Genomic DNA, 13696 nt, shown 5'->3' with positions numbered 1-13696 from the left:
ACAGTGTTTGTCTTTTAAATATTTACAATAACTACTTTTTCTGTTAATCTTAGAGCTTTTGGTACAATTTGTATTGGAACTGCTACAAAAATTAAATCACACATAAAAACACACACACACAAACGGGGTAAGTCGCTGTTAAAACGCAGCACAAGTTCTTCAGAGCCGATTTTACCAAGCATGTATCAAACATAGTTTTGAAACATTCGTATTGCATTTTATTTTATTTAAAGTGTGTAATAAGGTATAATTTCGCTTACCTTTTGTGGTCTTATAACAGAAGCCTCCTTATGTCTAGGCTTGTGATATCAAAATCTTCATCACATCATCCACGCAATTGGTTGTGTGTGTGGATACCGCTTTGTTGGTTGGTCTGACGATAGGCGCTGTCTCACTGCAGACTCGTAACTCCGTCCGTAGTATCGGTTTGATGTGTCTCTTGCTCGTAGCCTTGCGTACAAACTATGCCCACTGCCAAGTCTTTAAAGGCATAGACACTATTGGCAATTACTCAAAATAATCGTTAGCATAGAAGCTTACTTGGTAACGAGTAATGTGAGCTGTTGATGGTATGAAACATTGTGAGAAACGGCTCCCTCTGAAGTAGCGTAGTTTTCGAGAAAGAAGTAATTTTCCACGAATTATTTTGATTTTGAGACCTCAGAATCAGATTTTGAGGTCTCGAAATCAAGCATGTGAAGTCACACAATTTTGTGTGACAAAGGTGTTTTTCCTTTCATAATTGTCATCTCGCAACTTCGATGACCAATTGAGCTCAAATGTTCACATGTTTGTCATTGTATGCATAGGCTCTGTTGAGGTACACTAAGTGAGAAGACTGGTCTTTGGCAAATTATTAGTGTTCTCTTTAATATGGGGGGGGGGGGGGGGTGAAGGACGGGCATGATTTGATGTGAAACGCCTAGCCTGGAAGCCAGTGTAGCTTCTCGTGAAGGTTGATGAATGGGTAAATTGTGAGAGACGAAGGCTAGACTTTTTTTTGATTAACTGTTTTTAAGAGTCGTCAGTGAATTTTCGATACACCTGTTCATGCAACAATTAGCCTATAGAGAAAACCTAACACAAGTTAATAAGCTAGAACATGATCATTATGCAACCACTATGTGGAATACTTTTTAAAGATACCTGTTTAAAGACACTGGACACTAATGGTAATTGTCAGAGACCAGTCTTCTTAATTGGTGTGTCTCAACATATGCATACAAAAAATAACAAACCTGCGAAAATTTTAGCTTGATTGGTCGTCGGAGTTGCGAGATAACTATGAAAGAAAGAAATAAAGAAAAACCTTGTCACGCAAAGTTGTGTGCTTTCAGATGCTTGATTTCGAGACCTCTAATTTTAAATCTGAAGTCTCTAAATCAAATTCGTAAAAAATTACTTCTTTCTCGAAAGCTGTGTCACTATTTATTGTGGTTCATTTTAAGGTCAATGATTGCTGTTGCGGGTACGGCTTCCTTCATAATAAAGTATAAGCTGACACTCATGGTTTGTTACAGGTTTTTCATTTCTGTTTGAGCAAATGTTGGTTCTGCCCTGATACTCCATAGCGGCAACGAAGGCAATTGCCTCCACGCCCCCTGGTCATTGCCCTGGTGCCCTCGTAATGCTCCGATAGAAACTTCCTCATACGGTGCCCTTTATCAAGGAGAATTTGCCTTGGTGTCCTTGATCTTTTAACAAACAAAGCATGTTCCATCTTTAAGACAGATTGACACTGTTGGTAACTGTCAAAGACCAGTCTTCTCACTTTGTGCATCTCATCATATGCATACAATAACAAACCTGTGAACATTTAAGCTCAATCAGTCGTCGAAGTTGCGAGATAACATGGAAGAAAAAAACATCCTGTGTGCTTTAAGATGCTTGCTTTCGAGACCTCAGATTTATAATCCGTGAACAATACTTCTTTCTCGAAACCTACGTCACTTCAGCTGGAGCCGTTTCTCACAATGTTTTATACTATCAACCTCTCCCCATTACTAGTCACCAAGTCAGTTTTTACGCTAACAATTATTTTGAGAAATTACCAATAGTATCTTCCAGTGTAAACAGGACCTTGATGTAAAAACAGCCTCTAAGCAAATTTACGTATCCTGTATAAATATTGTGTTATCGAGACTAGACAGTGGGGATGTAGCGCCAGCTGCGACGGACTCGACACACCCACCAAGTGTCCTATGGAAAATCAGGTAAAAGCCCTTTTCCGTAAACTCGCCGAGGGCGCGAGCCGTAGCACCGGCTCGATTCCACAAAGAGATAAGATTCAATTATCTTTACTGCGATTCACTTGCTAAGTAAACTGTGACGTCACAATACAAATCACTATGGTAACACTGACAACACATCTTAAGAAGATGAATCTTAGTGCTTTGTGAAATCGGCCTCAGGACATCTCGACCTTGTTATAGAGACGTTTTTAAGAGGATGTCCTCCCTTATTACCTGGTGCGACTTGGCATTTGATGAAAACATCTGAAGATTGTACACAGGAAAGCCTATAGTGACTATAACACCGAACGGAGGCTTGAAGGTACATTTCTAGGATGTAACTCTTAAAGGTACTGGACAATAAATTATTGGTTATTATTCATATTAATTGTTAGCATAAACAAACTGGTTAATACGAGTAACGGAGAACTGTTGATAGCTAAAAACATTGTTATAAACGGCTAACTCTGAAGTAACGTAGTTTTTGAGAAAGAGGCAACTCCTCAATCTTATAAAAAACCTGAAGGCCTGAAGTTTTTTTTCTTCGGCATCTTTCTCTCATTATTCTTTTGCAACTACGATGACAAATGGATTTCTAATTTTCAGAGATGTAGGACTATGATATATGTTGAAACACATCAAGTGATAATACTGTCTACAACACTTGCTAAAGGTGTCGAGTGCGTTTAAAATAGCACACTGCAGCGTCTGGTATAGTATTAAAGGCAGTGTACACTATTGGTAATTGTCAAAGACTAGCCTTCACAGTTGGTGTATCTCAACATGCATAAAAAAAAAACCTGTGAAAATTTTAGCTCAATCGGTCGTCGAAGTTGCAAGATAATAAGAAAGAAAAAATACCCTTGTCAAAGGAAGTTGTGTGCGTTTAGATGGTTGATTTCGAGAATCAAATTTGTGCAAAATTACTTCTTCTCTCGAAAACTGGCCCTTCAGAGGGAGCTATTTCTCACAACGTTTTATACCATCAACCTCTCCCCATTACTCGTCACCAAGAAAGATTTCACGCTAATAGTTATACTTGAGTAATTACCAATAGTGTCCACTGCCTTTAAGCTTTTTTGAGAAAAAAAACCTTTTTTCCCCCACATATTATGTGAATGAGAAGAGTTACTAATGGGACTTTCTTTCCTGCGTGGACATTTCCGCTTCAGATTTGCGGCAATATTATCTCAAAAAGGCAACCACCTTTTGAAATAAAGTTTCCACATAAATTTATTTTGTATCAAGGATTAATGGTTAAAATGGAATGGTTAAATAAACTGATGCATACTTTGACTTAAAGGGAAGGTACACGTTGGTTATTACTTAAAAACTGACTCGGTAATGGGCACTGATGGAGAGCCATTGATAGTATAAAATATTGTGCGGAACGGCTCCATCTGAAGTTTTTTGAGAAAGAGGTAATTTCTACCTAAAATATTAAAAGACTTCTACCTGGAAGTATTTTATTCCTTTCTTCCAATTGAGCTATAATTTTCACAGGCTTATTATTTTATGATAAGATACACCAAGTGAGAAGACTTGTCTTTGACAGTTACCAATAGTGTACAGTGCCCTTTAAGGGGGATGATCGATGATGGACGTCCGGATCAGGCAATGACGTATGAATATTAAATGATTATAAATAATAAAACAAAATAAACTAATAAATAAAACACATAGATAAGCCAAGTTATCTTTGTTTAAAATGAGTCAATTTTCTGCTGCCTTTTTGTGTATTCTGTTTACTTTCGGTGGTCGATTTTCCTTTATTAGTCTGTCATCACAACTCATGTTGTGCTGTGTGAAATTCAGCGATGCATGTTTTGGCGTGAAATGCAATTCACATTATTTGCTAGTTCGGCAATTAGTTATTTCCTTCTTGATATTTTTCGGCTAAAGGTTAACGGTGACTGTACCAGGTGAATCGTATTACTGAACAAAAGAGGGCGCTATTTGTTCGGGCCCGAAGCCTTTTGCATCTAAAACCACACTAAGTATGTGCAGCAATGATTTTTCTTCTTTCGTTATTCTCTTACAACTTCGTTTACAATTGAGTCAACATTTTCACAGATTTGTTGTTATAATTATGTATAATGTTTGGATAAACCAAGTGAGGATACGTCTGGTCTTATTATACCTTTATCATGGTGCTGCCATCTTGATTTTCCCCATTGATATCAATGTAAACCAAATCGAGGCAGGAAGAAAATAATAGTCTGGTTCCTGTTTGCAAAATGATTATGAGCATTCATTATTGTTATTTAATATAAGAGGAACGTGACCAAGATGGAGGCAGCATGATAAAGGACTATTACCAAACGTGTCAAACGCCTTTGACCCGCCAGTTCAAACATTAACAATGTTACAATCGATTAGAACAATCCCCTCGTTTATAGACCAAGTGACCTTGACTTTCAATAGGTGTGACCTTGTACAGTGTACAATCTTTTGCTTTTCTGGGGAGGCAAGATACTGCACTGGTCGTATGGGGAAATTTATATTGTGTGTCATAACACAAATCCGAGAGTTAAACAAGTAAAAGCTGGACAAGTTTGAGATGTGCCCCCCCCCCCCCTTTCGTCATATCAAAAGTTGATAAGCATTGGACAGTGCAATCTCCATTTTGACTTCAATTGAGCTGCATGTTCAAATCATGCCTGCAGGAAGTTTAGGCTTAGTGGCTATTTTGTTAATGTGATGTCACATGTCACATCGTCTGTATTATAATTATGTACTAAGTTATTTCTATAATGAACTCCGAATCAGGCGATTAAAGTTTGAATAAATTATAGTTCGTTCCTGGTGCTATATGAAGCGTATAGTTGCTGGTATAGATGCCTATGCCCTACTGCATTTAATGCAAGACCAAGTTTTATCATGTTAACCGACACTGTCAAAACCAAGCCACCATTATGCATTGAAAAGAACTTGGCCAAGACTTTTGTTTTCATTTTGATATGCTCTATATTTGGTAAGACACTGTTCTATAGTTGCAAAGGTCGTGGGTTCGAATCCCACCCGAGTAGATAAGCCAGTGATTGTGTGTTCACACAGAGCGCACTCGGGAAAGTACTGAGTATACAGTGCTATTACACACATCGGTATTTTTGGTTAAAAACCATAACTGATATTAAGCTCTGATGTTTTTTAAATCAAGGACCCATTAAAAAAAAAGCTGCTTAACAGCTCAGCAAATGTCTTGAGCGGGATCAGGTAGCAGAAATGTCTGTGCGTAGTGCAAGTTTGCCCCAAACAAGACTTAAAGCTACTCTTGGTACACCAGGGATAATATTAACGATGAAACTAGCTTTTTATGAGAGCTGAAGGTAGGAATTGATATTCCTCTTAAAGGCAGTGCACAGTATTGGTAATTACTCGAAATAATTATTGGCACAAAACCTTTCTTGGTGACGAGTAATGGGGAGAGGTTGATATGATATAAAACATTGTGAGAAACGGCTCCCTCCTCGAGAAAGAAGTATTTTTCCACGATTTTGATTTCGAGACCTCACGAAATCAACCATCTAAACGTACAGAACTTCGTGTGACAAGGGGTGTTTTTTTCTTTCATTATTATCTCGCAAATTCGATGACCGATTGACCTCAAATTTTCACAGGTTAGTTATTTTATGCTTATGTTGAGATACACCAACTGTGAAGGCTAGTCTTTGACAATTAACATTAGTGTCCACTGCCTTTAAAATAGTCTAGATTGTAGGACAGAGGAAAACATGCACCAGGCAAGTATTTCCAAAGAGATGCAATATGTGGAATAAAGCAGTTGGAATGATTCGTTGCTCCAGGTCTCACCGGAGTTTATGGATGAGAACTTTACCTAAAAAAACAGTCTATACCTATGAAAAGAAATACATCTAAATAGCTGAGTAAATAACAACAAAATCAAGCTGACAACAAACAAAACAACAACAAAATCACAATCGGTAACAAATTAATTATTACACAGTCCCTTTATTTAATGCTTCGCCAAGTGAGATTTCTGTTGTCAATATACCTTATGCACATGACGTCATATGAGGAGGAACGAGAGAAAATGTAACACCATTTAGTAAAAACTTGCAGCACTTGTTTCCAAAGACGAAACATCACTTTGTTAAGTTCAATTAAACCGTCTGCACTTATTAACATAATAGTATAACTCGTTTTCAATGTCCACAGAATTGTCATACTACTTCTTGAGGGTTGCCCTAAATTCAACATTTACCAAATAATTAACAAGTCGACATGTGAACTACATTTTTATTTTAAGAAAATGTGCCCTATAAATCGGGAAGGGGAGGTGGTGGTAATTAAAGATATTCCAATATTGCAACTTGGCTAAAGCAACGAATACTGTGTACATTTTTTACTTCCATTATAAATAAATGAACTTTTATATTAATGTGTCCATCTTAGTTAAAACAATTATTAGTAACAATGTTTTCCTCCGTCTTCAAACGCTTTGACTGCTGTCAAAATGACGTCGTCCATTACTAGTATCAAAAATAAATAATTTCGTTTTAGTATTTTTTTTTTAAGAGTCTACGTTGGTGAAGAGATATACATGACTATGTTCATCGTACGTTAAGCAAGAAACTCAAACCCATAAAGAACAACTATTACATTATAGTGCTTTCGTTACAATAATATCAAGATACTTAGTTGAACGGTACTAGGGTCGATTTCACAAAGAGCTAGGACTAGTCCTAACTTAGGACTAGTCCTAAAAGATATACAAATTGCATGGATAGTCCTAAGTTAGGACGAGTAACTGGTCCTAACTCGAGATAAGACTAGTCCTAACTCTTTGTGAAATCCACCACAGGGGTCGATTTCACAAAGAGTTGGGACTAGTCCCAAAAGATATACAAATTGCATGGATAGTCCTAAGTTAGGACGAGTAACTGGTCCTAACTCGAGATAAGACTAGTCCTAACTCTTTGTGAAATCCACCACAGGGGTCGATTTCACAAAGAGTTAGGACTAGTCCCAAAAGATATACAAATTGCATGGATAGTCCTGAGTTAGGACGAGTAATTGGTCCTAACTCGAGTTCAGACCAGTCCTTACTCTTTGTGAAATCCACCCCTGGACACTTTGGGTAATATTTCCAAAGACCAATATTCTCACTTGGTGTATCCCAACACATGCATAACATACCACTCTACGAACATTGAAATCAATTTGTCATCCAAGTTGCAAGTGAATATTGACAAATGAATGACTAGTACGAATTTGTGGGCTTTCAGATGTTCAATAAAAAGGCCTCAATATTTGTAATATTTTGAGTGGGAAATATTAACCCTTTATAAAAGTCATAAGTTACTTCAGAGGGAGCCGTTACTTCAGAGGAAGCCATTTATTTAATGTTTTATACAATCAACAGCTCTCCATTGCTCGTTACCATAAGTGTTTATGCTAGCAAGTATTTTGAGTATAACCATACCAATAGTGTCCAGTGTCTTGAACTAGCATATTCAAAAAGTTGAAATAAGAAACGACGGTACGGAAAAGGGTTAGAGATCGATTTCATAATAAATATCAGAATTGGTAATGTAAAGTTAGTTGCATGTTTTGGAAATAATGCACACTGCAGAAAACGAATGGATACACACTAGACGATAATATGCTATAGGGAAATACAAGCTTGATAAGGTATATAAGCTTGATAAGGAGAAAAACAAAAATGCAGGGAGCTCTGAGTGTGACGCAATGATACAAGGAACACAAATACGATAAAGTTATAGATGGTCAGCACATGACGTCATTGACCACCATTTTGATGAAACGTGCAAGCAAGAAATTAGGCTATCATTGGTTAAGGGTTGTGCGCAGTGCGCACAAGGGTGCACTTCTCTATTGTTTATCATCAAATATAGTGGCCGAAGACGTCATTTGCAATCCATCTATTGTGCTCATTTTCGGTACCCTATGGAGAACAAGGACAAAACAAAACGTCTTTGTTCTAAAGACAGTGGTGCCCCACAAGGAATTTAATGTACTATGTATATGGGAAAATGTAAAGTGCAGGGACACGTTTTAAGACCCGGTCACACAGGCCCCGATAATAATAACGAGAACGAAAACGTTATCAATACACGCCGTTGATTGGTTGAATAAGCGTGGACGTTTATATTCTGCGTAAGTTCTGCGTGGAGCAATTCAACCAATATAATGCGTTCTCTTTGCGTTATCGTTCTCGTTATCACTGCAGTGGGACCGGGCCTTTAGTGCTATAATTAATTTGAGTGATTACCAGTAGTGTCAAGTGCATTTAACATGACAATGTCTCGTTTACAACAGTATAATGAGTTACCGTGCCATCACCGTGAAACAGTTCCAATAACTTGTCCATTTGCGTAGGTGCCGACCCATCCGTAAAATTTACGAGCGTATCGTAAATTATCGCTATAGATTGGTTTTTGCACTAACAACAAAATTGTTGGTCTGACGTTTCAACAACAGGCACAGGAGAGTCGTTTTTGAAGGCATAAAGGCATTGGACACTGCATGGTAATTACCTAAAAATAATTGTCATCATAAAAACGTACTTGATAACGAGTAATGGAGAGCTGTTGATAAAACATTGTGAGAAACGGTTCCCTCTGAAGTAAGGTATAGTTTTGTAAGAAAAAGCATTCGAATTGATATCGAGACCTCAGCTGAGGTCTTGAATTCAAGGCATCTGAAAGACACAACTTGTGCGACAAAGGTGTTTTTCTGCCATTATTCTCTCGCAACTTCGCGACCAATTGAGTTCAAACTTTTAAACAGATTGTTATTTTATGCATAAATGTTGAGATACACCTTAAGTGAGAGTACTGGTCTTTGACAATTACCAAAGGTGTCAAGTGCCTCTAATGACAACACGACATTCATGAACATGGCCAGTGTGAAAGAAACAGTCATGGGAGTTGTTGGTGTCACCATAGTGATTTGTTGATTAATTTGCAGTTATGACAACTCTTAGTTCTTTGAGACGTCGGAGCCTGATCTGTTTCCTCACCCTTAAACTTAAACATGTTTTTTTTAGTGTTCGTAATTTACATGTCATTTTGTTTAAAGTTTTTGAAAACCACTTTTTACACTTAGAAATGTTTTACCCCCACACGGTCGTCTACGGGTAATGTGCCACTATACAGTTAAAGATACACAGAAGACAAGATGCAAGTTAGTGATAACAGTTTTGAGCGTCATTAAAGGCAGTGGACACTATTGGTAACTACTCAAAATATTTATTAGCATAAAACTTTACTTGGTAACGAGTAATGGGGAGAGGTTGACGGTATAAAACATTGTGAGAAACGGCTCACTCTGAAGTAATGTAGTTTTCGAGAAAGAAGTAATTTTCCACGATTTTGATTTCGAGACCTCAAGTTTAGAATTTGAGGTCTGAAATCAAGCATCTGAAAGCACACAACTTGGTGTGACAAAGGTTTTTTTCTTTCTTTCATTATTAACTCGCAAATTCGACGACCGATTGAGCTCAATTTTCACAGGTTTGTTATTTTATGCATAATGTTCATACGTTGAGATACACCAACTGTGAAGGCTAGTCTTTGACAATTACCATAGTCTCCAGTGTCTTTAAAGATACACAAAAGACAAGATGAAAGTTAGTGATAACAATTTTGAGCGTATGCAAAGTTCCCCATGCTCTTCCTTTCAACTTTCATTCATTCTACGACAACATGAAACTCCAGTTACTTATAAAGGACGAACATTTTAATATCACATAATCAAGTTACAATAACATAGCAACACATGTTAATAATTTCCAAATAAAATTCATTAGTATCAAGTAATGGTAACTATAGTTTTGTGGGAGTCATTTAAAGAGACTGACAACACATAAAATAAAAACATCGCCAAGTCAGTAAACCCTGCCCACGACAGCAACTGTCAATCAACGGTGTCCACGTGGGTAGCACGTGCAACAACCGGCAGTTTGTAATCGGTCAATGCTATAGTTATGGGCGGAGCTTATTGACTGGTCATTTACATAATAGTTAGTTAGTTTACACGGTCAAATACATAATAATATAGGTACAGGAAAATACATTTTACAAAATGAAAAATAAAAAAGAGTATCATCATCTGTGCAGTGCAATTCTCTGGAATTAAATAATTTTGTAGAAAACATTAAATTTTTGGTTTTTTAATTTTGCAATGCTATATACCAACAACATTGTTTTGGTGACAACAGAGAAAGCAACAAAACTGAACAGAATTACATACTTACAAAATATCACTTTTTACATTTACTTTAGTGCAGTTTAACAATGTCGTCAGTTTATTAGTAACTAATTGTTTTGATAGAAAAAAGGAACAATTTTTTTCATGGGCCAAAAAGTGAACCCTGCGGAACTCACACCGCAAACGGGTTGTTGATTAAAGAATCACATGGGGAACAATGTTTAATATTGGTAGACTGTTTTCTCTGACATTGTTGATGAATACCAGTGTTTTGATAGAAATAAAGAAAGGGGTGTCGTGGACCAAAAACTGAACCCTGTGGAACTCACACGGCAAAACGGGTTGTTTAACAATCACACGGAGAGCAACAATGCCAAACTTTTGATAGACTTTTAGTTGACATTGTTTATAACTTGTGATAGAAACAAAGAAAGGTTTGTCATGGCCAGAGCAATATTGTCAGACTAGTGCTAGACTGTTTTTTTTTTTAAACTGTTCATAAAAAAACCCAGTGTTTTGATAGAAACACAGAAAGGGGTGTCATTGGCCAAAAAAATGAATCTCGAGGAACTCACACGGCAAAACGGGTTGTTTAAGAATCAAATGGGGGGGGGGGGGGGCAATGTCAGACGAGTGCTGGACTGTTTTTCTGACATTGGATGGGCCAATGATTGAACCTTGAGGAACCTATGATCTTATCAATTTCCTGACAACTGATGGCTTAAATGAGTTTATCGTGCAGAATAATTTTAGGGTTAAATATTTCTGTTGTTATTTGTAATTATTATTTTTGTTTTTAGTAAATATTTCTGTCAATATCCTTAACCAACCAAATGTGCTATATAAACAGTAAAATGCGTTATACAAAAATGTTAGTTTAATACAAACAATCACACCAAGTTTTTCGATGTTAACAATATTACAATATTATAAAAAAGACACTTATTTTAAAAGAGAATCTGAAAAACTCAGATATTTAATTCTTGGGTAATTTCAATCAAAATTGGAGAAAGAAAAAAAAGGTCGGAAATCCAGAGAAGTTAGTTAGTATATGAATAAGTAGCATTGAAAATGAGGTCTTTTTGTAAAACATTTTTTAGTTTTTTTGATTTCCGCTTTTTTGGTTTACTTTCTGTTTTGATAAATTGACCAATCTAAATTCCTTTTCAACCAGCTTATCATTTAAGCCCCGCCCAGTTTGATTTCCATACATTTGAACGCAGAGTATGCAAATGAGGTGTTACTTTTCAGGGCTGTGATAGGGCAATACATCTTTGATCAACCTTGTTCCCATGGGTGATCTAACCGCCCCATTTGACATCATACCTTTCTCAAGACGGGGGAAAATTCCATGTGAGGGAGGTTGATCATAAATGTGGCGTGGCTGCTAAACAAACAGTGACCAATAACACGAGATAAATCCTTTGTGAAGTTATCAATAAAGCTTTTGAGAATCGACAAAAGTTGCAATGAAAAATAGCGAGTACAAGTTGAAAAAAGGTCGTTGGTATGTTTTCGAAAGGTTAAATTCCATTCGTTGTTTTTTTACAAATTTTATGATTTTTGTCTTAAACTCTGAGACCACTTTTGGAATGTGGGCGAAAAAGTTTACCCAAAAATGACAGTTTCAGTGACAGAGGAAAAAGGTTACGTTTAGCCTTCAAGAAATCAGACTTATTCACTTAAAAAAAATGCACTGTTTTTGTATGATTTGGTTTTGAGAAACTCTGGGGAGTGGAGGCGTGTTTTCAGCTCATCACTGGCCGACCAAAGAGCGCCCAGCACGGGAGCGGAAGAGAGATGAAGCCATGCCATCCACGGTGTTTCTGATAACACGGTTTCTTTCCTTGAGGTCCTTGACGCTATTGTCGAGCTGTTCTGTCTTGGCGCCAATATCGTCCACTTTAGCCAACTGTACTTTGATGTTCCCAAGTACGTCTTGCAAATTCTCAAATGACTGGTCGGCTGCGTTCAGAGACTTGAAAGTTTCGTATCTGTCAAGATTAAAATTAAGAAAATAGAATTAACTGTTAAAAACTGCTTACCAATCTAAAGCTCCTATGGTGCAACTGCAAAAGAAAATTAATGACCTGACGCTTCGACCCTAGCAGAGTCTTTCTCGAAAGGTTAAAGATGCTATGTCAGTTTTTTGGCCCCAAACATTAAAAAATAGATTTTTTTTTGAGTGAATGGTATTTCAAAGAGTATCACCCACTCTAACAAAAAGAAAAGTTTAACTTTTACTTGTAATGGTCAGGAACCATGGCAAAAATTAAAAACGTTTCTTTTAAAACACATAAGAATTGGTCACGTGATATATTGTCGGGATCCCGACAAAAACTAATTTTGAGCACTTTATTTCACTGCTACTAATAATTGACGGACTTTTTCGAGCAATGGCTCAAATGAAAGCTTGTAACTTTCTCGACCCCCATCAAAATACCTATTGAATTTTAAATCAAAATGTTTGGGTCCAATCGGCAAAAAAATCTGACATAGCATCTTTAATGACTAACAAACACGAACAGGTAACTATTAAGTGTAACATAGGCAGTGAAGTGGAAATACATTAATAGAGAGAGAACATCAGAAAACACACAGAGAAAAGCAACTGGTAAGCAATAAATAGATAGACAAGGGGGGGGGGGGGTAGGGCAAGGGCTTGTTTAACCACAATAAGATGGTAACACAAAGCAATATGAATATTACAAATTAAATTACTTGAAACTTTGCACGGTGGATTACAAGATGCAATTTCTTCTTTTGAAGATCAATAAAGTTTTCTTATGTCTTATATCTTATGAAACTAAAAGGTCTATCTTGACAATAAGTAATTATAAAGTAATCATTCAATCCTGTATGTCTCCAGTGATGGAACATTAAAGACAGTGGACACTATTGGTAAATGTCAAAGAAAATTTTAGCTCAATTGGTAGTCGAAATTTCTAGATATGAATGAAATAAAAAACACCCTTGTCACACGAAGTTGTGTGCTTTCAGATGCTTGATTTCGAGACCTCAAATTCTAAACTTGAGGTCTCGAAATCAAATTCGTGGAAAATTACTTCTTTCTCGTAATCTACGTCACTTCAGAGGGAGCCGTTTCTCACAATGTTTAATACTATCAACCTCTCCCCATTACTCGTTACCAAGTGAAGTTTTATGCTGATAATTATTTTGAGATATTACCAATAGTGTCCAGTGCCTTTAAGGCAGCAATAATCATGTAGCATTACTAACATAATTATAATAAACATACAATATGTATT

At 36.8% G+C, this 13696-nt stretch overlaps 2 protein-coding genes across 2 annotated transcripts in view; both read right to left on the bottom strand.

The window, feature by feature from the left end:
* Positions 1–399, bottom strand: part of LOC139951599 (short transient receptor potential channel 5-like) — a 34936-nt gene extending 34537 nt beyond the window's left edge. The window contains exon 1 of the mRNA XM_071950567.1: positions 261–399. The gene's annotated coding sequence lies outside the window, so the exon portion shown is untranslated. The remainder of the gene's footprint in view (positions 1–260) is intronic.
* A 5784-nt stretch (positions 400–6183) lies between these two features.
* Positions 6184–13696, bottom strand: part of LOC139951589 (short transient receptor potential channel 4-like) — a 94578-nt gene continuing 87065 nt past the window's right edge. The window contains exon 14 of the mRNA XM_071950549.1: positions 6184–12421. Coding sequence (XP_071806650.1) covers positions 12184–12421 — 238 coding nt within the window. The 3' untranslated portion in view covers positions 6184–12183. The remainder of the gene's footprint in view (positions 12422–13696) is intronic.

Source organism: Asterias amurensis, chromosome 19, assembly GCF_032118995.1.
Source record: "Asterias amurensis chromosome 19, ASM3211899v1".
Taxonomy (NCBI): Eukaryota; Metazoa; Echinodermata; class Asteroidea; order Forcipulatida; family Asteriidae; genus Asterias; species Asterias amurensis.
This window is presented reverse-complemented; position numbering and strand designations above follow the sequence as displayed.